Source organism: Sarcophilus harrisii, chromosome 3, assembly GCF_902635505.1.
Source record: "Sarcophilus harrisii chromosome 3, mSarHar1.11, whole genome shotgun sequence".
In the NCBI taxonomy this organism is placed as follows: domain Eukaryota; kingdom Metazoa; phylum Chordata; class Mammalia; order Dasyuromorphia; family Dasyuridae; genus Sarcophilus; species Sarcophilus harrisii.
The window spans coordinates 268,755,170-268,780,964 of NC_045428.1; the positions used below are offsets into that span (position 1 = coordinate 268,755,170).

Below are 25,795 nucleotides of genomic sequence, written 5' to 3' on the forward strand. Positions count from 1 at the left end.
AGGCCTCTCTAAAATCAGCCTGCTCATCATTTCTTATAAAACAATAATATTCCATTACATTGAAATGCCCTAATTTATTCAGCCATTCCTCAATTGATGGGCATTCATTCAATTTCCAGTTCTTTGCCACTACAAAAAAGGCTGCCACAAACATTTTTGCACATGTGGGTTCTTTTCCCTCCTTTATGATCTCCTTGGATTACAGACCCAGTAGAAACTGTGCTGGATGAAAGGGTATGTACAGTTTTGTAGCCGTTGGGGCATAGCTCCAAATTGCTCTCCAGAATGGTTAGATCAGTTCACAACTCCACCAACAATGTATTAGTGTCCCAGTTTTCCCACATCCTCTTCAACATTTATCATTATTATCTTTTCCTGTTTTCTTAGTCAGTCTGAGAGTTATGAAGTGATACTTCAGAGTTACCTTAATTTGCATTTCATCACAACAGTGATTTAGAGCATTTTTTACATGTGACTAAAAATTTCTCCATCTGAAAATTGTCTGTTCATATCCTTTGACCATTTATCAGTTGGGGAATAGCTTGTATTTTTATGAATTTGAGTCAATTCTCTACATATTTTAGAAATGAGACCTTTATCAGAAACATTGGATGTGAAAATTTCCCCCCCCCCCCCCAGTTTTCTGCTTTCCTTCTAATCTTGGCTACATTGGGTTTGTTTGTACAAAAACTTTGTCATTTAATATAATCAAAACAAACTACTTTGCATCTCATAATGTTCTCTAGTTCTTCCTTGGCCATAAATTTCTCCCTACTCAATAGATCTGAGAGGTAGGCTATCCTTTGTTCTCCTAATTTGCTTATAGTATCATCCTTTATGTCTAAATCATGAACCCATTTTGATCTTATCTTGATATGTTGAATGTTAAGTGTTGGTCAATGTCTACTCACAATGAAAAGTTAATAATCAGCATTCACAAAACAGTTTAAGCTGGCTCCAGAACAACCCTGATTCTGTTGTAGAAAACAAAATATTTCAAAAAGATGTTTTTAGTTTTATATGAACTGACAGAGTGAAGTAAGCAGAACCAGAAGAATAATTTATACTCTAATTTCAATATTATAATAATGAATAATTTTAAGGACTTTTAAAACTAATTAAAAATGATATAATTAGTATCAGGAGTAGTGCCAGGAGAACAATTTATATAAAAACGACATTGTAAAAAAGAAGCAACTTAAAGCTGTAAAAATTAAGATTGATAAAATAATCATTTGTGATTTCCAGATGACCAATAATGAAACATTTCCATTATAGAGAGGTTTTGAGTGCAGAATGAGACATATTTTTGCATACCGCCATTGAGGGAATTTGTTTTGCTTGACTATGCATATTTATTATAAGACATTTGTTTTTCTTTTTTTTTTCTATAGGAGGGAATGTGGTGGAAGGGAGATAAAATGGATTTCTGGACATTTTTTAAAAATAGAGAGCTTAGGGAGAGTGAAATGCTACATGCAGTTCCAGATGAGGTCACTGTATTATTGTGTTTTACTTGTTTTATTTTCTTACAAGAGACCTCTTATAAAGTAGAAGTAATATATAAATATTTGTAATATTAAAAACAAAACACATAAATAAAAATTATTTTTTAAAGAAGACATGAAGTAAAACCATGAAACATGATCTCAAATGGCAGAAAGTTATGGAACTAGCAGTTCCAGAGAGGTGATTTCATCAGCAATGCTTTGAATTGAAATGGTTCTGCCAATTCTTTCTATTTATTCTAGATCTTATCCTTGTTTTTGATTCCTTGTTATTCCTCTGATTAAATAGTTGCTGCAGGGTGATTCTGAGCCTTGCTCCCTGAGAAGAGAAGCCCTTGGGTGTGATGCAATGGTTCCCCTTAGAGGAAATGTGGTAGTGATTATTAGATCCTTGAAGGCATGAGTCTGTATTCTCTATTTCTCAGTAAACTCCAATGTCTAGCTCAGTGTTTTTCCCAAATTATATCCTCAACAAATCTGAAATGGTCATGGATGATCTTGGGTCTTGTTTGAGGACTTTCTTCACTTGTAAAATGGAAACGATACTTCAAATGAGCAACAACTTATGAGGGGAAGATCTGTCATAAATGGACTAAGTGGACCCTTAAAAAGACCAGACTGTGTCAGTTCTCCAGAGGAGCATAAATTTATTTTGGGTTTTGCCTCAAAAGAGATACTGCTATCTTGGAGAAGGTGCAATAAGGCAGTCAATAGAAAGGAGAGTGACACACTAGATTAGAGCTTTACAGGAAGGGGCTCTCTTTTTAAAAAGATTTAAAGATTTAAAAAGAAGTAATTTTCCTTTCCTTTTCTCATTATTTACTTAACCATTGCATTTTGTGCCCTGTAGAGGAGATTAGGGTACAAGGATAGTCGAGAGATATTGATGCTTAGTATAATCACTGCTTCCACTTCAAAAAAAAAATCCAATTATTTTTGTGTACTTGCTTTATGATAAATTAAAATTTAATTAAAAAATACTTCCTTTGGCATTTACTTTTTTTTAACTTGATCTTTGCTTGGGAATAATAATAATTAGCCATCTTTTAGTTGATCTTGATCAACTGCAAAATCCATCCTTTATAAGTTGGTAATAAAATTAGAGCCTCAGGGCCCAGAACTACCAAACACTTTTGTTGCTACTTTTTTTTTTAAACTGATTTTATTAGTTTTATTTAATTACTAACTCTCTTCCCTTTTACCATATTCAACATCTTTCCATAAGAAATAATCTAAGTAGACTAGAATTAGCTATAAAATGAGATAAAGACATTCAAAAAACCATTTTTTATAGGTGCAAGCAAGTTTAGACATGATCTAGAACAATTATCTTGCTTTACAGATGAGGAAGCTGAAGTCCAGAGGGAGGAAGTCACTTGTCCAGGGGTATATAGGTAGTTCATGACAATTCTGGGGCATCTTAATATATGAAATACACTCCTTTTACATTTTTGACCATTCAAAATCCTTTATTTTCAAATAAATTTGTCTCTTTTTTGAGCACCATTCTTATATCAATGGCCTTTTAATTATTTCAGACTAGATGTCTAAAACTTTTTCCTTTCTCAAACATTTTTGTTTCTGGGAACCACTATCTTCCCTCCTAGTCATTCAAGCTCACTTCCTTGATGTCATCCTCAATACCTCATTCACATTTACTCCTAGGATCAAATAGATTGCCAGCTTTTACTGTTTATACCATCTATTGCATCTCTCCCTTTTCCTTCACACACAAAGAACATTGCTCTGATGCATGCCTTGAACATTTCATGGTTGGACAATTTACATGCGTTAGTTCTTTTCCTACTCCAATCAATCCATCCACTCAGCAGCCCAAGTGATTTTCCTAAAACTCAGGTATGACCATGTCACCCCACTACTCAATAAACTCTAGTGGTTCCTTGTTATATCTAGGATCAAATATAACACCTCTATTTGACTTTTAAAGCCCTATCTAGTAGTGCGTTCCCTTCCTTCCTTTTTAATCTTCTCTCTCTTTACTCCCCTTTACATGTTCTACAATCCAGCAAATTTGGCCTTCTTACTATTTCTCACTTTCCATTGACTGTGTCCATACCTAAATTTTTTTTTTTTAAGTTCAGCTCAAGTATTGACTTTTTTCAGGAGATTTTTTTTCTCCTCTTCTTAGTCCTCTTTCCATTGCACCACTTAACAGCCCATTTGACCATATCCTACACAACTACAGCCCTCTTGTGACTTTTCATTGGCTGTTCCCATGCCTAAAATTTTTTCTTAAAGGATCAGCTTTTTAATATTATTTTTAGGGTATTTGGGAGATTAAACTCAAGACTGATGGAAATCCCAGGGAGGAAGCTCCTACAAATCAGTATTTTCTTTGCAATTTATAGTTTTAGGGAGTTGCTTAGGACACTGAAAGGTTAAGAAATTCAATTGGCTTAGTCAGTCAGAGATGTGTCAAAGATGGGACTTGAATCCAGATCTTTCTGATGGAGAAGCCAGCTCCCTAAGTCATAGTTTCTCTTGTTCCTAGTCTACTATTTGGCAAGGTCCAAAATATGAGAACCAAAAAGATAGACGTCTATTTGTTATTCAGATAATGAGGTTAACATAGTATGTTATATAATATGAAACACCTTGTTCTTCAATGGAGAGCTTATCAGTCATAGTGATATGTCTTAATTGATGAGGTCTATGATGAGTCCAGTGCTAGGTGCTGGGGAGAATTATAAGAGAAGTAAGCCAATAGCATCCTCATCTTCCCAGTAAGTGCCCAGACTTGAAACTGGGAGAAACCCCAGTTTTTTTTCTCCTTTATTACTCTTTGGTCTTCTTCCCCCTCCTCCACACAGACTTAGTGAGCTGCCCAGTTCTACTGATTCCATGAGTATCATGCAATGATGATTGAATTAAAATTTAAAACAAAAACTTGAGGAGAAGATTCTGGGAAGATGATGGAGTGGTGGACAAACAAGACAAAATAGCACCCTAGGGCAAATATGAAACAATACAAATAAACAAGAGTTAGGGCAGAACTTTGGTCCCCTTGGGACAATTGGAGAACATCCAAAGAGAGATATCTGGGCTGAAGTTTGGCCCTAGTGAACTATAACCATCTCTAGGCTGGTTCCACTGAAATAGTGAGCAGCGTACCCTGGGTCGCTCTGGTCTAGCCACAAGATTTTTCACCTCCAGGACAGATGGGGAGTCTGGCATCTAAGCAGAGGAAGATTGAGAGAACTTCTGCTTAAAAGGATGCCAGGTCTAGCTGTGCAGCTGAATAACAGCCTTGGGAGAAGAGAAATCCATACATATTGAGGATAGAGTTCTTGGTTTTGGTTCCAGACCAGAAGGGAGAAATGGAAAAGTACCTGAGGTCAGAGTATCTGCTACAAAATGAGCCAGCAAAGGAGAAAGAACCATAGAAAGTTCCTAGGGGAATAGAGAAGACTGGAGTTCAGAAGGGAAACAAAAAAAGCCTCTTCTAGCCCATTAATCTACACACTTTATCTCATTCCCAGTAACTTACATACCTTTCTATACAACCCATATCCTATTCACCCTTTTATTTTTTTATGAATTTAGAATACTTTTATTCCCTTCCACATAATAAAATAGGTATATGTTATGTTCTCCTTGACCCTGATCTGATATGAGTAGGGTTTCCTCTAAAAATCCCTCCTTTATCCTCTTTCCTCCTCCCTATTCCTTTACTGTCTTATTTCTTCCTAAAGTTAGCAGAATTTTATGAAGGAAAAAAAAAAGACTCTTCTACCCTCAAAGAATAACATTTAATGGCCATCTGGCCAAAAAGAATTCATAGAAGAACTTAAAAGAGACATTAAAAATTAAATACGAGACACTGAGGAAATTTTTTTTTAAAATAAGAATAATTCAAGAAAAACAAGAAGATTATGAAAAGTAAGTCAATCAATTAGAAAAGGAGATCTAGAATCTTAAGGAAGAAAATGTTTCCTTAAAAATTGGAATTGGGCAAGGTAAAGTCAGCAAAGTTATAAGAGACCAAGAAATCAAAAAATAAAATATAAAGAATGAAAAAAATAGAAGAGAATATGGGATATCTCACAAGAAAAACAACTTATCTGGAGATCAAGAAAAGAAAACATAAGAACAATTGGACTACCTGAAAATTGCAATCAAAAAAAGAATCTTGATACAAGAAATAATTGAAGAAAATCATTCTGAAGTCTTAGAACAAGAGGAGAGAATAAAAGTAGGGAAAAAAAAAAATCCACTGATCACCACCTGAAAGAGATTCTAAGAGGAAAATACACAGGAAGATCATTGCTAAATTTTGAAACCCTCAGATCAGTATGACAAATGTTACAAGCAACAACAACAAATGGCGCTACAATTAGAAACACATACACATACAAAAAACCTAGCAGTGGCTACATTAAAAAACAGCAAGCAGGTCTTGGAACACTGTATAGTGAAGAACAAAAATATTAGGGTTGTGTCTGAAAATATAAAAAAAAAAAAAAAAAAAGTTAAGCATAATACCGATTGAAAATAACTGGACATTCAATGCTTTGACAAACTTTCAGGATTTTGTTGCAAAATACCTGAACTTAGTAGTAGAAAATTTGACATTTAATATCCAAAAGAAATATCAAGTAAACATCAAAGACTAATTTCAAGGGACTCAATAAGGACAAACTATGTTTTATAAGTGGAAATGTAAACCATATTTTCTAAGAATGTCATTAGTAATTGGGTACTACAAAAATTGGGGTAGATCTGAGTATGATGTGATCTAAAAAAAGCAAAACTGTGCAGGAAAAGGTAAAAAGTAATTATCTTATACAAATGAAGTGTGAAAGAAAGAACTGATACAGAGTAATTACATAGAGGTGGAAGGCTGGTAATTTCAGTATGCTGCTCAAATTGGAAATGGGTTAAAGTGGAAACAATACATGTATATACAGAAGGGTATAAAAGTCTTCTCAATTCAGAAAGAAAGAAAGAAAAGGGATAGAGAGGAAAAGAGAGGAGAAGGGAGGGGCTTTTAGAGAGAACACTGGTCACATCAGATCTGGATTAAAGGGAACATACATTGAGAAGAGAATAAAAGTCTTTTAAATTTATAAAGAAATAAGAGGATGAGGGAACAACATAAGGGGTTAGATTGTAGACAGGAATGGGATAAGGGAAAAGGAATGGGATAAAGAAGGATAGGGTGGGAGGGAGAGGATAAGGGAGAGATCCTTGAAAGGGTGGGGAGGTTAAAGAGGATAAAGGAGGGATCCTTGGAGGTGGGGTAGATTAAGTAATAGGAGGGCAAGGTAGTAGGTAAAAGTAAAGTAGATACACAAAAACATAAAATAAACATCAGGAGTAGAATTAAAATGTAAAAATAGTAGGAGGGGTAATCATGATCTCAAAGTTCAAGTTCAAATGGATTTATTCAAAAGAAAAAATTGGGAAAACTACCCTATATATTAGCCATACTAATATTATTTTAGACTACTTAAAATAACTAGGCATTATTATATTGGAATATTGCTATGATATAGGAAATGATAAGTTGGTAGAGTTAGAAAAATATAGAAAAACTTGGACTAATAAAGGATGATATTTATCTTCAAAGAAATAGAGGACAAAAAAGCATAATTTGCTCTCAAATAGATGCATTTTATATATATGTATATATATATATATTACTATAGCTATCTATGTGTATTTGTATGTATATATATACATATATGTTTGTATATCTATTTGTGTATGTATATAGATACAAATAGCTACATATATACACACACACGTATATATCTTCATGCTTAATTTTAGCTTTCTTAGGGAAGAGGGGAGAAAAAAAGGAAAAAAGAATAAAATGAAAAGTATACAACAGAGAACAAAAGAAAATATATAAGGCAGCAAAGAAATGATGGATAGCTATGAAGACACAATGTGTAATATTTATTATATAAACTTTCTTGAAATGGAAATTATTTGTTCATATTTTGAATTCTTTCTTTTGTTCCATATTTAGAAGAGAATAAAAATTTTTTTAAATTTATAAAGAAATAAGAGGGTGAGGGAACAGCATAAGGGGGCGGATTACAGAAAGGTAATTACATTAACAGGAATGGGGATAAAGTGTGTAGATTAAGAGGAAAGGGATAAAGAAGGATAAGAGAGGAGGGAGAGGATAAGGGAGGCAATTCTTTTTTTTTTTTTAATTTTCTATTTAAGTTTAAAATAAATAAAATTTTAAAATTAAAAAAAAAGTTAACTGCTTACTATGTCTACTTTGGGGCAAGCAATGGATGGGATTTTCTTTTCTTTTTTTTGGGGGGGGGGTGGCAGAGGAGGGAAAAGCTAGTGAGTGTGAGGGAAACTAGACCTGTGGTTTCATTGGTGTAGGGAACTCGCAATAAACTCTGTTTTCCCAATTCAGAGTGACACCAGTCTCCATTGCAGTTTATAGTCTTGGAGAGATTTGGGCACTGGGAAGTTAAATGACTTGCCTAGGATCACATAGGATGTGTCAGAAATGTCTAATTTTTCCTATTGGCATTCTGTCCATAGTAAGACACTTCTGGGTGAAAGTAAGACAAAATGAAACAATCTCTGCCTTTAATGAGCTTATATTGAGCACTGAGTTCAGTCACTTTAGGCAAATCAATTTAGCATTTCCTAATCTCATTTTCTTTATCTTTATGGGAATACATAGACTACCTACATCATAAAATTTTCTTGAGATGAATGATTTGTTGAGCTTAAGACACCAAAGAAATGTTAAATTATTGCATCCTTTTTTTTGCTTATATGACAAATCTGTCCTCTTCTTTCCATTCACACTATTTATCAGCTCGCCTCTAGATTTTTGTGAGTCTAAGTCATCTCCTTGTTTCCACACCACCCCTTCTCCAGTCCATCTTTCACAAAATTGCCAAGATGATATTCTTAAAGCCAATATGGATTATTCCATTCATCTGCTCAAAAAACTCAGGCACTCTGTTGCCTCCAAGAGAAAATGCAAAGTCCTCTGGCTGATTTGTAAGGTCTTCTATAATCTGTATCCAACCTACCTTTCCAGATTTATTCCCATGTTATTTTTCTTTTCTGTGTTCCAGCCAACTAATGGATAGGATGGAAATTCCCCAAAATTCACATGCCATCTGTCTGTCTCCATGCATTTGTAAAGGTCATTCCACCCCACTCTCTACCCCAGCCATTCCCATGCATGTGAAAATAGCTTCCTTCCATAATTTCTATCTTTCAAAATCCTTTTGTTTTCTTCAAGGATCAAATCAGGTGCCAGATTCTTCAAGCTCTCAGATCTTCTCAATTGAAAGTGTTAGATACATTGTGTTCAGAGCTGTTCATCTTTTCTTTGTTTCCTTATAGGTTTTCCTTTGTTCTTTATTGTGTGCTTTTCATAGTATTTTCCCTCTTTTTCTCCCCCCTTCCCCAAGAATGCTAAAATTAAGCATGAAGATACATATATATGTATGTGTATGCATATATATATACTTATATATGGATATATGGATATCTATATACATACATACACATAGACATATATAAATATATATACCTATATACATACAAACACAGATATCTATTAACATACACATATATAATGCATCTAAGACCATATTATGCTTTTGATATCATCTTTTATAAGTCCAAATTTTTCCATATTTTTCTAACTCCATCAGTTTTATCATTTCCTATACAATAGCAATATTCCAACCTTATAATGTTATTTTAAATAGTCTAAAACAATTTTGATTAATATGGCTGATATATGGATGGGGTAGTTTTCCTATTTTTCTCTTTTGACTAAATCAATATTTGAGCTTTAACTTTGGGATCATGATTAGCCCTCCTGCTATTTTTACATTATAAATTTTACAAACAAATTTTATGTTTATGTGTATCTCTTATTTCACAGCCCTCCTGACTCCTCTCCTTTTACCTACTACCTTGCCCTCCTATTACTTAACCTACTCCACCTTTGAGGATCCTTCTCTTATAAACCTCTTTAACCTATCCAAAAACCCAGAGAAAAAAGCATGTTAGGGAATTATTTTCTCTGCACTGCCTCCATAATTAGCTGCCTTATATCATCCTTTTCTATAAACATGCCATATTCCCCCAGAAGGTCATAAACAGATCAAGGATAGGAGCTGTCCTTTTCATCTTTATGTTCCCCTATGCTTAGCATAGTTCCTTGCACATAATAGGTACTTAATACATTAATTTTTGTTGACATAACAGATACAGTTTCTGGACTCAGGCAAATTATAAGCTAATTATAACCAGGCAGTAAGAGTCTAGTTTATCCATTGGTTCCTAGTTTAACTTATTCAATCGCTCATTTAACAAGCATTTATTAAGCCTTAATTACGTACCAGGCAGTGAGTGAGCAGTCTGGGAGGGTGGAGACAGAGCTAAACTGGCCTCAGCATCAGGAAGGCCTATGCTCAGAGGTTAAATGAATTGATGAACTATGTACAAGTAAGTGGCGGGAGTTAAAAATAGAAAAAGAAGGCAGTTTCAGCTTTCAAGAGAGAGGCAATAGAATGGAAGGTTTTTCCATTTGGTTGGAAAAGCCCATGGTCCTGGGGCTGCAGCAGCCAAGCAGATGGCTTTAATGTCTTTTTCGCTGACAAAATCCTCTCAGTTGATGAGGGTGAGCTACTTGACAGCGCCAAACCCTTCTGTGGAGAGAACTTGCTTTCTGAGTCTCTGGTAGCTATAGCCGTGGGCCCTGCAGCAATATTTGGGAGAACATACACCACCTAAATTTGCCTCCCAGGATGATGGCCTACGGGACTCCCATTTGGGGTTCTATTGGCAAAGATACTAGTTTCCTTCTCACAGCCTATTTTACAGAAGAGGAAACTGAGTTAGAGTTAAAGGCCTTGCCCAGAATCACATAGCTAGTAAATGCCTGAGCCCAGATTTGAATTCTGATCCTCCTGACTCCAGGACTGGAGTTCTCTCCCTGGACCACCTAGCTACCCCACATATTTATTTAGAAATACACAAATCAATATTATTTATGTTGTGTTGCATTTTTTATGTTAAATAATCCTGAATTACATTTTAATATGTTTTGGGCAAGCAACCCAAGGCCGGTGAGTTTGATAACTGTGGTCTGGGGGCACGAAGCTATTCTCCTGCTCAGGGTTTTGGGCAGTTTCCATGATTCCATGGTGGCCAAGGGGGCATATGCTGCCTCCTGTCTCTCCCTCAAGGTGCCCTGTCACCTCTGCCAGGCTGGCATGCCCACTCTGTTGGTGGCATTTCTTTGGCAGTTCATGAGGATGACTGTCCTCTTTTCCACAAGAGTTCCTTCCCCAGATAATGACATATACTGACTGAATGACACTGGGCAGATTATTTAATTTCTTAATGCCCAGACAATTCTCTAAGATTATAAATTGCAGATAAAATTTTAATCTGCATTGGTAAAGGGGTTTCTAACTAAGGACTTCCAAAACAAATGAATTCTTGGATCAAGTCCACCAAAACAAAATTTATCAGGTCTGGGGATACAGAGACAAAACCCAAACACTCCCGGCCCCGAAGCGTCTTTGAAAAACTGCCTTTTGGACTGGAGGAATGGGGATGCACAATTTGTTATTGTTTGTCCTTGATTCTAGAAGGGAGCTCATTAGGGAGTGGTTGCCTGCAAGTGAGAATTTAAGTGAGGGGGAGCTTGTGTACTTTCTCCTTTAAAGCCTTCTGGGACCCATCTATCTATCTATCTATCTGTCTATCTTATCTATCTATCTATCAATAAATCTTTGTATACAAAATAATTCTTCAATAATTTAAATATTTCAATATTCGATATTATAATAATTCAATAATTAAAAAATAATTCATTACAAAGATGCTTTAATGTGCAAGTTACTCAATTGTATTTAAAATATGACTCAATGTATGAAAACTCACTTGATGCAAAATTGTTCAGAAGAAGGTCTAGTGTGTATGATAAACTATGCTTTTTATCATTTTCAAGCTATAGGTTTGAAGCACTCAATCTCCATGACCTAACTTCCTTAAACTCATTTACTTTTTAATTGTTGATTTATAGCTTTATTCAATTCCTGATCTAGATATTGGAAAGGTAGAGAGGGGAGTGAATCACAGATCAGTCACATTTTCCTTTTTTTTCCATTTCTATAGAAGTATCTATTATAAATAAATATAAAATAATCATTAGGACAATACCATAGCCAGAGTCCTTTTGCTAACCAGATTGTTAAGCATAGGCACACTACTACAGCAGAAGCAAAGTAAAAGATTTGGTTAAGAAAGAGAGAGAAAGTTCTCAAAAAGACGGGGCAATGAATGATGAATTGTGCATGTCCTCCTATTCCCTTTTCTATATGATCTGAACCCAATCTACTTTTCCATTCTTATTTACCCAACTAGCTTTATGTCCCATATTTTAAATCATAAAAATGCTCCTCTTATTCAAATTTAAAGTTTGAATTTTAGTACTCATTCCTAACTAAACCACTTTTCCCACCTTATTTTATTATCATTTCAGCTACCTTCTCTCATTATAGAAGTGTTAACAAAAATACACTGGAAACTAGGATCCAAGAGTAACTTTTCCAGTGTCTATGGCACCACAAATCCTGTTGAGGAAATACTCTGAAGCCCTCAGAGAATCATAGATCTAGAGTGAGAAAGGACCTTAGAGGTCATCATAGTTAACTTCTTTCATTTTACAACTGAGAAAATTGAAGCACAGAATGATTGAAAGACTCATTGCCCAAGGACATAGATAATTGCCAGAAATAGGATTTCTAGCTCTTGTAACTTCACAGTCAATTCCCTTTTCACTATATTAATTCTAGTTTTCCTGTCGTTCTTTTCTCCTGATAAGTAAAAATTTTATGTAATGACATCTTGGAAAAAAATTTGATTAGGAATCAAAGGATCTGGTTCTTACCTGTTATTCGTTCAGCCTATTAAAAGCAGAGATAAAAGCAAATTACTCTTTCAGCCTATAAAATACAGAGATAAGAATAATTACATTATCATCTCTTAGATTACAAAGAATCAAGTACATATATATGAAAGTATTTTATAACTGTATGTGACAAGTGTATAAGTCTGAGTCTTGCAAAGAGTCAGGACTCCAAGCCATATGTTTGTTATCAACCAATGCTCAGGCTGAATCTAGGAATAGGAGTTTGTGTCAATTATTGTTCCATTTAGTTCCCGTCTTGAACATCCTTCTTTCTTCCCCATCCCTTCAGGTGACTTCATTCTTTTTACCTTCATTCAAGGTCCTACTTTAAAACTACAATTTGATTAGATTAGTAAATACATAATAGAAAAAAAAAGCATCAATTTCATTTAAGATAATTTGCACATTTCATTCATTCTCCAAATCTAATCCTCCCAAAGTAGAAATTCTTTGAATATTCCTCCAACCCTCTCTTCACTTTGGGGTCCCCAACATAGCATTAACTATTTCATTAAAAAAAAAAAAAAAGCAAATTCCCATAGAGACTTCATAGTTTATTTCTATATCTCAAGAAGCTATACTTTTTTTTTAGTGTGTATCATCCTTCTACTGACAGATTGTGATCCTTTTCTGAATAATGATAACATTTATATACTATTGTATAGTTTGCAAAGTACTTTACCTGCCTTAACTCAGTTGATCCTCACAACAATACTGTGAATTGGATGTTTTTATTATCCTTATTTTATGGATAAGAAACTGAGTCAGACGAAAACTCAATGAACCTCCTAAGGCAACACAGCTAAATAGTTGAGGAAAATTTTGAAGTCAAGTCTTCCTAATTCCAAATACACCACGTACCTGCCATTAACAATAACAATTATTTTTATGAATAAGTTGATAGTCTTTGAGAATTGGTTTCTATACAACCAACCTGGTGGTGAGCCTTTCTGTATTTAGCTAGCCTGATCCTTTTGCAACAGATAAGTCTGTTCTCAAAACCTTTCTAGAAAAAGTCACTATTATCTGGATGGCTCCCAAAGTCATTCTCTGCCCACATATACTACCAATTAATGAATACAAGGAAATACACTGGCCTGGGTTGACCACAAAATTTGATGTTAAACTACTTTCACAAAGCATAATTAAGAAACACAGCAGTCTATTATTTCTTTGACCATTCCTTCCTCATCTTGTCTTCCTTTCCCTGTGACCTGGGAAGAGAAATTCTCATTCCAGGAAACTTCTGTGCCTTCTCCACCAGGCTTTTCTGGTTTACCTTATTCAAGTTTTTTTGGCTTCTCAGATCTGTGGAGAAGGAAGGAATTTGTGGCCAAAAAAGAATTAGAGTACTTTATGGAATGCAAAATGGATAATTTTGATTACATTAAGTTAAAAAGGTTTTGAACGAACAAAACCAATAGCAGACAAAGTTAGAAGGGAAGCAGAAAACTAGGGACTTTTTTTTTTTACATCCAAAGGTTCTGATAAAGGCCTTGTTTCTAAAATATAGAGAAAGTTGAGTCAGATTTATAAGAATACAAACCATTCTCCAATTGATAAATGATCAAAGGATATGAACAGACAATTTTCAGATGAAGAAATTACAATTTCTAGTCATATGAAAAAATGCTCTAAATCACTGTGGATTAAAGAAATGCAAAATAAGACAATTCTGAGATACTGCACAGCTCTCAGATTGGCTAATATGACAGGAAAAGATAATGTTGGAGGGGATGTTGGAAAACTGGGACACAATGCATTGTTGATGGAGTTGTGAACTGATTCAACCATTCTGGAAAGCAATTTGTAATTATGCCCAAAGGGCTATCAAACTGTGCAGACCCTTTGATCCAGCAGTGTCTCTACTGGGCCTGAATCCCAAAGAGATCATATGTGCAAAAATATTTGTAGCAGCTTTTTTTTGTAGTGGCAAAGAACTGGAAACTGAGTGGATGCCCATCAGTTGGAGAATTTTTGAATAAGTTAAGGTATATAAATGTTATGGAATATTATTGTTGTATAAGAAACAATCAGCAAGATGATTTTAAGAGAGGCTGAAGGGAAAAAAATGTGAAACACAACGTTTTACAAGGATGAAAACTATGCATGTGCTTTGAAAATAAAAAGCTTTTTAAAAAAAGATGGCTTGGCTGATAAAATGAGCCAAAATAACAAAATGCATCATGCTTAGATAGGTCTAAACTAATTTCATAGTTAGATACTCATAACAGTCTCTCCTTCCTATGGAGTGCATCAAAAGCTGTTATAATCATTGTAGTATAGACAATAGTAGAACAGAAAAAAACCTGAAACCAGAAACAAAAATGAGATGGAAACAGGTGAACTCTCAAAAAAAAAAACAAACAAACAAACAAAAAAAAAACCCCTTACTTCTAGACAAATTCTATGGATACTATGGATACTATAAACTACTAGATCAAGCACAAGTGCCCACATTACTGAACTCCTCTTTCCAAGATGACAGGGAATAATCATTAATGATTATTCTTTGCAATTTTTTGTCTGGTCACATATCCATCTATTGAATTATTGACTAGTTTACATCAATGCTCACTAACCTTGTCTTTGTTTGGCTTAAGGTGTTAAAAGCAGATATTGCTTTAAAAGGTTATTCTATCCAAATTACATCCACATTTTAAAGGGGGCTTCCAATAACTCAAAGGAGTAAGTTATGTGGTAATTCCAGACTTTTTTAAAGAGCCACCAGATATACTTGGGAAAATTTCAGTGCCTTTCATTTAGTCAGTATGTCCATTATAAGGCTAGCCTTACTTCCAAACCCATATTCATTTATTTATTTTTTAAAATAGTATTTTATTTTTCTAAATACATGCAAAAATAGTTTCAACATTCATTTTTGCAAGACTTCCAAATTTTTCTCCCTATCTCCTTCATCTCTTCCCTCCCCAAAACAGCAAGTAATATATGTTAAATATATGTAATTTGTTTAAACACATTTCTATATTTGTCATGTTGTACAAAAAAAAAAAAAAAAAAATCAGCCCCAAAGGAAAAAAAACCTTGAGAAAGAAAAAACAAACAACCTTGAATCACTGCATTGTTGAAAAGAGTCAAGTCCATCACAGTTGATCATCACATAATTTTCTTGTTACTGTTTACAATCTTCTCTTGGTTCGGCTCACTTCACTCAGCATCAGTTCATGTAAGTCTCTCCAGGCTTTTCTGAAATCATCCTGCTGGTCGTTTCTTATACAATATTCCATAACATTCATATGCCATAACTTATTCAGCCATTCCCCAACTGATGGGCATCCACTCGGCTTCCAGTTCCTTGCCACTACAAAAAGGGATGCCACAAACATTTTTGCACATGCGGGTCCTTTTCCTTGCTTTATAATCGCTTGAGGATACAAACCCAGTACAAACACTGTTAGAACAAAGGGTGTGTGCAGTTTGATAGTCCTTTGCGCCTACTTCCACATTGCTCTCTAGAATGGTTGGATCAGTTCACAACTCTACCAGCAGTGTTTCCCAGTTTTCCCACATACTCTCCAACATTTATCATTACCTTTTCCTGCCATCTTAGCCAATCTTAGAGGTAGGAAGTGGTACTTCAGAGTTGTCTTAATTTGCATTTCTCTAATCAATAGTGACTTAGACTCTTTTTTTATAGGACTAGAAATGCCTTTAATTTCTTCATCTGAAAATTAATTGTTCATATCCTTTGATCATATATTAATTTCAAACCCATGTTTAAAGGGTCAGTAGAGTTCAAAGGTCCTTGATTTGAATGCTCTAGCAGATAGTACTTATGATGATAGGGTTTGAACTTGGAAGGTATCTGAGAAATAGGGTTGTTCTGGTAAATATTTAACAACTCTCCCCAAACTCAGAATATATTTTTAAGTTTAATCTACCTGATTGACACTTTCTCCATCACATTTTAAGACTAGACAATCAATAAAATAATAAATAAAACTTCAACTTAAATCCTTTGCCAATTTCTGAGGTGGCTCACTCCTCAGATTTTTAAAATTGGCTCTCTTGATTTTGGGAGGAGGCAATCAGGGTTAAATAATTCACCCAAGAGCACATAGCTATTAATTAAGTATCTGAGATTGCATTTGAACTCGGGTCCTCCTGACTGCAGGGTTGGTGCTCCAGTTGCTGCACCATCCAGCTACCCCTAGCATACTCTTGTTTTAGAGATCATGAAATCCAACATCCCATAGATTACAGAAGAGGAAGGACCCAGAAAGGAAAAGTGGCATCTCAACAGTTACTGGGGTGGTAAGAAGTAGAAGTTGTATTCAAATCCAAGTCTTCCTTAGCCAGTCCAAAGCTATCTTAGTTTCAAACCTTGGTCACTAGGCCACTTGCGATCTGGAGGAATTTTATAGGAGTTGATTTTTAAGTGTAATCTTTTTTTTTTTTAATTTATCATATATATTTTTTAAAAATTCATTAAAGCTTTTTATTTACTAAACATATGCACGGGTAATTTTTCAAAATTGACCCTTGCAAAACTTTCTGTCCAACTTTTCCCCTCCTTCCCCCCATCCCCTCCCCTAGCCGGCAGGTAGTCCCATACATGTTAAATATGTTAAAGTATATGTTAAATCCAATATATGTATACATATGCTGCACAAGAAAAATTGGATCAAGAAGGAGAAAAAACTGAGAAAGGAAACAAAATGCAAGCAAACAACAGAAAGTGAGAATGCTATGTTGTAGTCACACTCAGTTCCCACGGTTCTCTCTCTGGGTGTAGTTGGCTTTCTTCATCACTGAACAAGTGGCACTGCTTTGAATCATCTCATTGTTGTATAAGTAAGCTAGAACTGTATCCCTATGCATGAAAAGGCTTTAAACCAAGTCACCTTGGTTCTTCTGCCTCCACCCCCGTCCCTTTACCCCTACCACAAAAAGCGGATCTAACTGCTCAGGGATCAAGTATAGGAATTGAAGATACAAAGAAGCTGACAAACTATGAACTCTGTTACAATGTTAATGCCAGATTTTGTACCGAGATGCATGATGTAGTTTAGAGATGCTGAAAAATATTTGTTGAAAGATTTAGTGAATGCTATAACATTTAGGTCAGCAAGGTGGAAAAATGAAAATCTGTTTTCCCCTTAGGTTTTTCAGAAGTAAAATTTCTTTTTATTATTACTCGATGTATCCAGTGTTTCTCAGAAGATATGGTTATTTTATTGGAGCATATAATGATTAATATAGAAAACTCTTATTAAATCATTTTCATATACTGTTTTACATTTTCTCTGCATACATTTCACATTCCTGACAAACAGATTTAGAAACTCTTCTCTAAACTTTTCATTTCTTGCTTCTTTACCTTCTTATGTGCTTTTGTATGTCCCAGCCCTGCTAGGGAGCAAAGTATGATAAGCTGACAATCATCATTGAGCCTGGGACCTTGACCATATTTCTGGAGAACTCACTCCTACTTCCTATTGTGGGTAGTTTGCCTAACAATTCTTTCCCTTCCTGGGGTGTGATTTTTTCTTTCAGGTCTCGTGAATAAGGTGCTTTCCTGGGGGAAGAGAAAAAAAAAGCTGCTTTATTTTACCACCTAGTAGTTACTGACTCCCATTTTATTAGTAATTACTCCTGGAAATTGTTCTTTAGTTCTCAAATAAGCTCTTATTTCTATTATATGTAGGATTCTCGAAACCCCAGATAGTTGTGCTGGCACAATCCAAACTGAGTTTACAAAACTTTTATAATTTAGTTCTCCTCTTGTTGATTTGTTTCCCCCCATCCCCAACTTTCCAATTTCCCTATACAGTAATGTTTTAAATCAATTTAAAATACCTAAGAAAATAAAATTTTAAAATATCCTCAGAAATTAAAAAAAACCTTTTGCATAGACACTGTTAATAAGCTCATTCCAAGCTATTCATCTACGTCCTTAGATAACTAATGGTTATTAATAAGATTAACAGCAATTATCTTACTATCAATAAACAATAAATTAATTATTATAATTATTAATAGTAATAGCTCTTGATGATTATTAATAATATTGCAGTTATCTATAATTTAATTAATAATTAAACTAGGTCCTCAAATAAGTAATATTTTGTTTACTTTATAAGCTAAAAAACTTCATTTCGTTTAAAAAATAACTATGATTCAGACTTTTCATTAATTCAGGCTATACATTTCCCCTATTAGTTTAAATTCATGATATAATAATGTTGGAAAATTAATTCCTCAAAAAAGTAACATTTTGTTTACTTCTTATATATGTCTGAAGGTAAGAAAACTTCATTTCATTTAAAAAACACCACTTATGAATCATACTTTTCATTAGTTCAGTCGATAGATTTCCCCTATTAGTTCAAATTCATAATATTATAATAATGTTAGAAAATGAATTCCTCAAATAAGTAACATTTTGTTTACTTTGTTCCTTCTATATGTATATCTGAAGGTAAGAAAACTTCATTTCTTTAAAAAAAATAACTACTATGATTCAGACTTTTCATTAACTCAGGCTATACATTTCCCCTATTAATTTAAATTGATCATATAATAATATTATTATATTATAATATAATAATTATAATGAATTTATAATTTAAAGAAAAAGAGAGTAGAAAAACTAGAAAAAGCCCTGGATTTTGCCCCAGAAGACTTGGGCCAGTTTCTTGGTTTTGCCACTTATGAATTATGTATTCTAAAACAAACAATAGAAACTTTCTGAATATCAGTTTCCCCACCTAGAAAATGCAAAAATATCTTGTTACCATAAAGCACTAAGAGAATATATACTATTATTGTTATCATTAATAATAGAATCTGGAAGAGGAACTATTTTATACCATAATCTGAGGGTAATTTTGAATTTAAGAAATAAAAAACATTATATTATTATTGATTCTTTAAGGAATATAATAAAAAGTGAAATGGTTGCTCATAATTTACATAAATCAGTATAGTGTCTTTTTTTTTTACACCTCCTCTTTAGCAAAGAAAAAAAAAAGTGGATGAATCCAATTACCTGTATTCTGTTCAATTCCCTAAAGATGCAGAGATCATCCTTTTATCCTCATGGAATACAACATAAGGCAATGTTTGACCTGTTGCATCAATAAACTTGTGTTTATCTCTTTTAACTTGTATCCCTTTTCCCTCCTCCACCAATGCTTACTTCAGGTGCTATTAACTCGAAAGGAAAACAAATTGAAAGCCTGAGAATAAAAAATACACTGACAAGTTATGAATAATGGATGTTTGTGAAGCACTTTGGAAACCTGCCTCCTTGGTATTATTCCGACAGCTCTCACTGAGGTGCCTCCCTCTGCTCATCGGATATGTCCTGGAGAAGTGGGCAAAAGGAATCATGTTTTGAGGGTGATTCCAGGGAACTCACCCACGAGGCCTGTCATTATACAAATAGTCACCTCCCAATTTGTCTGTTTTGTAAATTTGTGCATTGGCTTATTAGGCTCACAGGATCCCTTCTAGGGCATTTTCCTTATCTAGATGGAGGGAATATGTGTTTCTTAAGCACCATCTATGTGCCAGGCACTGTGCTAAGTGCTTTACAAATATTATCTCATTTGATCCCATCTGATCCTATAAAAGTAAGACTGTCACTAGGAGGCTTTGGGCTAGGAGGTTTAAAGGGCAATCCATAGCATGCCAGCCTCCTACTTGGAAGCTTTTATGACATTTACCAGTGACAGTGCAAAGCTTCTCAGTGTCCCACGGTGGAGTAAATATAGAGAAAGATTTACTCTGCCGGATCACTGAGACACGGGGGGAAGAGGGGAAGTGGTTAAGAAAAGCAAGAAAGGTAGGAACAAAATAAGTCATCACAAACTAGACCTATTTTCTTCCAATAATCTCCCAGGAAACAGCCTCTACCTTGCTAGGATCTGATTACCCGTTGCAGGCCTCAGACCATAGCCATTATTGTTTTAACATTCCTACCTTCCTCTTTATCCCAGCGTGAACCAGGCTATATGGGATGCTGGAGAACCTGACCTTGCTTGGGGATAAAGAGACAGTTTTACACTAAACAATCTCAAAGGCAGAAGCGAAAAAACAGTGATTAGAACATAAAGCAGAGAGCACTGGAGGTGTGATCATGTGTAATAATGTGCAGTGCTCCACGTGGCTAGCCCATGGAGCTCAAGATTCATTTCCATGTAATCCCCTCCCCTCCCAGCAAAGTCTTTGATTTGGTATTTTTGTTTTCAACTTTGTAATTCACGTGATTAATACCTGACCTTCATACAAAAGAACACTGAGCTATTTATACTGACATTTAGAAAATAATAAGAATAATAGACTAATAGAAACATCACGAGGGGAAACACCTTTGTTATTACCGACTGAGTTAGTCTTCCATTTTCACTCAGACTTTCTGCTCTTTCTCCCTAATAGACTCGAAAGTGAAGGGAAGTAAACTTCCTTAACAATGAGCTCCCCAGAGTGCTTGCTATAATGGAATTTTGTTGTAATGGATCCGCAGCTAGAAATTCTTTTTTTTTTTTTTTTTTCTGTATGTAGGAACAGAAAAGGAAACTGATTCCTGGTAGAAGTGATTTTTGCAGCAGAAAAGCAGTACTTTGAATCCATTACTAGAAAGTCTGAACACAAATCATCCCCTTCTCTTTTCTTATCTAAATAGTTGCATTTGCAGGAATATTTGGTTGATTTATTTTGGTTGCCAATTTGAAAATTTAGCTTTCTTGGACAAGGGTGGTTTGAATAAGAAAAGAGGAAAGGGGAAATTGTTTGGTATTAGAAGGAAGGAAAAAACCCCTCTGAGAAATGATGGGGACTCCCTAGAGTTTATTGAGTGGACAGGATGATATAATCTGACCTATACTTTTTAGTAAAGTCACTTTACTGGATGAAAAGAAAATGGATTAGATTGAGGAGAATCTTGAGACAAGCAGATATACAAATAAGTTATTGCAATAGCCCAAGCACGAGGTGATGAGAGGCTATACTAGAGTAGTAAAAGTATTAGAGGAAAGAAGGGAGCATATTTGAGATAGGTTATAAAGGTAAAACTGGCAGGCATTGACAACAGATTGAATATGGGGGATAAGAAAGTAAGCACTAAATTAGGATGACTAGGTTGCAAACCTGAGGGATTTGGAAAATGGTATTGCCATGTACAATAAAGGGAAGTGAGAAGGTAAGGAGGGTTTAGGAAGAAGGATAATTAGTTCAGTTTTAGACATGTTGAGTTTAAGATGTCTCCTAGACATCCAGTTTGAGATGTCTGAAAGGCAATGGGAAATTCAAAATAGAAAGTCAGCAGAGAAACTGAAACAGGATAAGATTGGATAATCATTAGCCATAGAGATGGTAATTAAATCTATAAGAGCTAATGAAATCACCAAGTAATATAGAAGAGAATATCAAGGAGAAGAGAGTGATTAATGGTTTCAAAGGCTACAAAGAGATCAAGAAGAATGAGGATGGAGAAAGAAGGAAGAACTCAGCTTTCCAGGTTCATGCCTTTACCTCTTTCCTTATGCTTTTTGGAAAGTCCAGGGGTCCTCAAACTACGGCCGCGGGCCAGATACAGCAGCTGAGGATGTTTATCTCCCTTACCCAGGGCTATGAAGTTTCTTTATTTAAAGGCCCACAAAACAAAGTTTTTGTTTTTACTATAGTCCAGCCCTCCAACAGTCTAAGGGACAGTGGACTGGCCCCCTATTTAAAAAGTTTGAGGACCCCTGCATATACTAAAGTATAATATAGTACTTTCTTCTTCTGCCCAATTCCCTTGTTCTCTCAAACCCTTCCTAGGAAGGAATTGACCAAATCATCCAAGCAGAAATAAGAACTGGCAACTTATAGACATTTTCTTATGATACCGAGAAACTTTTGAAGGGGCAAAAACATCAAGACTTGAGTGACTATTAAAGGAAACAATAAAGAAGGTCTGAGAGGGGGCAGTTGGAACTATGTCTAAAAGTATTCCATCTTTATTGGATAATACTTCCTGGAACTGTTGAAATGGAGAGCCCCCCTTCTTTAGGGAAGTACCAATTTGTCACAAATAGAGCAGAGAGGTGAGATAACTAGCTCTAATAATCAAGAATATTAATATGTGACTGCCATTGAAAAAATCCCTTCCAATATTTAGCACTAGCTACCAGAAGATAAAATGGGAAGATGGAAAACTCAGTGTGTGATGGTAGTGAGTCTGGGTTTGGATCTGCTGAGCAAAAAAATATAGGTCCCTTAATCAAAGTCAATGGTACAAGGAGGCCCAAAAGGAAGAAATATAATCTGTTAAGATTATGATGGTGGTTGCCATGGTAATGGATTTAACTGAATTATCTTGAATAAGCACCAATCTTGTTAGGGCAAATTTATTCCCCTGTGATGGAAGAAGAGGGCCAATGTAACTGATTTGTCAGTCAAAAGCAGGGTTAGAATCACTCAGGTTCTCATGCCATACTGATCTTTCAAAGATGAATGTTCTAATTGGTATGAAGAGTGTTGCTGGACTAGAAGTAGCCTCCTCATTCTTAGCGGAGGAAACGGTAGGCTCATGGCCACTGCAGCAGAGCATCACCACCCAGAGTTGGAAACCATAATGGATCCAGTCCCAACTTCTCCCCTTCTGGTAAGGGTGTCAACGTGATTACTCAGTTTAATAGAAGATAGGAAGTATTTTCTTTTTTTTTTTTTTTTTAATAGTTATTATCAATAGCTACTCTGAAGAGTGGTGAGAGACTCCAAAGGAGAGTGGGTTTTTTTTTTTCCATTTTTGTTCTCTGTAAAGCCCAGATGAGTCAGACATTTAAACATGGTTTAAACATGGTCACTGTCCAGAAATCAGAATGGATAAAGATCTTATCTGCCTTGTACCTCAAGTCTCTCCTGCAATTCAGCCATGTGACTTGATGTTCTAATCAATGGGAAGAGTTGCTAGGACACTTTCAAAGTATGTCCAGGTACCACATTAATGGCCACTAACATCCAATTACACGTGCCTTTTTCATCAGTGAACCAGGCAAAATGGCATCCCTTGGTTCAAGTTCTTATTGGCCAAGGGTTAGCAGGAGAAACAAAACTCTGGGATTAGAGGCTTTTAATACTCCTAGTTCTCTGGGAAATGAATTCAAAAGTTGATTCCCTTGCCTCTTTTAATGGAAATCATCTAATCTACATAAAATATATGCTGTTTCAATCATGAGGACGTTAAGGAAATCACAACATCCTTTTCTTAGTTTTTTCATTTATAAAATGAGGTAGTTACCTTGTCAACCTCATAGGATAACTCAAAGGATGAAAATTGATAGAACAGCACTTAAATTTTTTTATAATTTGTGTAACTATAAGTATTTACTAGAAGAAAAATCACCTTTGGGCTCAAACATTTCCTAAAGAATTTTTTTTAAAGCTTTGAAATGAAAAATGAAATGAAAATGAAAAAAGGAATTTATGATTGGTGAGATTACTTTTTGAAAAAAAAAGTAAAAATTTGAAATATTTAAAAGTCAGTCTTTTGATGATGGCTAATTGCCTTAAAAAGCAATTATTTAATTTTCAAATTAATCATCCTTCACCCCAAAACACATTTGGAAATTATTTAAATTTTGATGCCTATCTTTCCTATCTTTTACCAAGATTATATTTCCCATGTTCACAAAGCATCTTTTCCTCTGAATGCACAAAAGAATGGATAGTCTGTTTGCATAAGGCCTTGGAACAAATCTCTTTATTCTTCCACTCCAAAGACTCTGGCTAGTATGCTTTCAGGGCCATCTGGTTATTCTGGGTTTTCTTAGCACATATGAAACCATGTGGTCCAAGAACCTACTGGGCCAGTGACCAATTTCAAGATCTACTATTTATTTCGTATTGTCCCCAAATAATTAATTTCCAAACCAAAATAAAGTTTTAAAAAATCATAAACATGGATATGCTTATTGGACATATGTGAGTATGTGTTTGTGTGTATGTATACACACACACGTAAATATATATATATATATATATATATATATACACACATACACATATACAGATACAGATATGAGAAATCGAATGCCTGTAACATTATTTTCTTCTTTTTTGCTTGTTCAAATAATTTTCTACTTACCAAAGCCAGAAACGTTGGGAAGCAGAGATGATGAAGAAGAGCATTGTAGGCATGGGGATAGCTAGAGATGAGATGTTCTATCAGTACACATCAAGGAGACCAGTGCCTCTGAATTGAGGAGTAAGGAGTGGGGTGTACAGTCTTACACCTGGAAAGTGGAAAGCTAATTTATAAGATTTAAAAAATGCAAAACAGAAGTTTTTATATTTGATCCTGGAGGAGATAAGGAGCCACTAATGTTTACTTAATAGGGGACTGACATGGAAAATTACTTTGAAGATTGAATGGAAGATGAATGGAGTGGGGAGAGACTTGTGGCAGGTACCCCCACCAGTGAGCTGTTGTAAAAGTCCCAGCATGAGGAGATGAGGCATGTTTTAGGGTAGTCTCAAAGGAGAGAAGAGGATGTGTTGGAGAGATGTGGCAAAGGTTAAATCTCCATACTTTCCTGCTTGCATCTCTAAAATAGAAGCAAAATATTGTATTTTTAAAATTTCTCATTAGTGTTGTTTGCTGTATATGGTAGATGTTTAATAAATGTTTATTAAATGAATGAATGAATTTTTAACATTTGGAACTTGGTTCTATGAAAGAACTGGAGTGAGGTACAAGAGTGTTAGTGCATGCTATAATTATTTAGTTTGCAATGTCTAACATCATGTAAAAATGTCTCCAATTGTCCATATCCTCTTTGCAATCTTCTTAATACCCTATATTCCTTTTTTTTTCTTTTATATTAGACTTAAACTTTCTTCTCTTTAACTTCCAGTGTGTCTATCCTTTGGAATCAAGAACAACATATCTAATACTCATCCATATAACAATCTTTCAAACATTTGAAAATAACTATCATCTCCTCTCCACTCCTCATGCGATAGGCTTCTCATGTATGACTTAAATGGCCTCTGTTCCTTCAACTATTCTTCATGTGGATACCCTCCATTTCATTAATGGTGCTCCCAAAAAACATTGATGGAACACAGGATGGAACACAATATTCTAAAGGTGGTCTGTCCAAGATATCCCATCACCTCTCTAATTCTGAACACTATGGTTCTATTAATGCATGCTGAAATTACAGTAGCTTTTTTTAAAAAAATAAACTAGTATTATGATATTGTTGATTTATATTGAGTTTGCAATTCACTATATTTCCACTTCCATTAAAAAATAAACATACAAAAAAGACAACCACTATTTGTTCCTGCCCTTTCCCTCTTTGTATTTTTGGAGCTGGACTGTTGC

At 34.9% G+C, this 25,795-nt stretch overlaps 1 protein-coding gene across 8 annotated transcripts in view; it reads left to right on the forward strand.

Annotated features, from left to right (window-relative positions):
• Positions 1-25,795, forward strand: part of PCYT1B (phosphate cytidylyltransferase 1, choline, beta) — a 106,981-nt gene that overhangs the window by 28,793 nt on the left and 52,393 nt on the right. Inside the window, exon 1 of one of the 8 annotated variants that reach the window (XM_031959463.1) lies at positions 22,774-23,068. The exons of the other annotated variants lie outside the window; for them this stretch is intronic. Coding sequence (XP_031815323.1) covers positions 22,994-23,068 — 75 coding nt within the window. The 5' untranslated portion in view covers positions 22,774-22,993. Of the gene's footprint in view, positions 1-22,773; positions 23,069-25,795 lie in introns of those variants that run through there. 8 annotated transcript variants of the gene reach the window in all.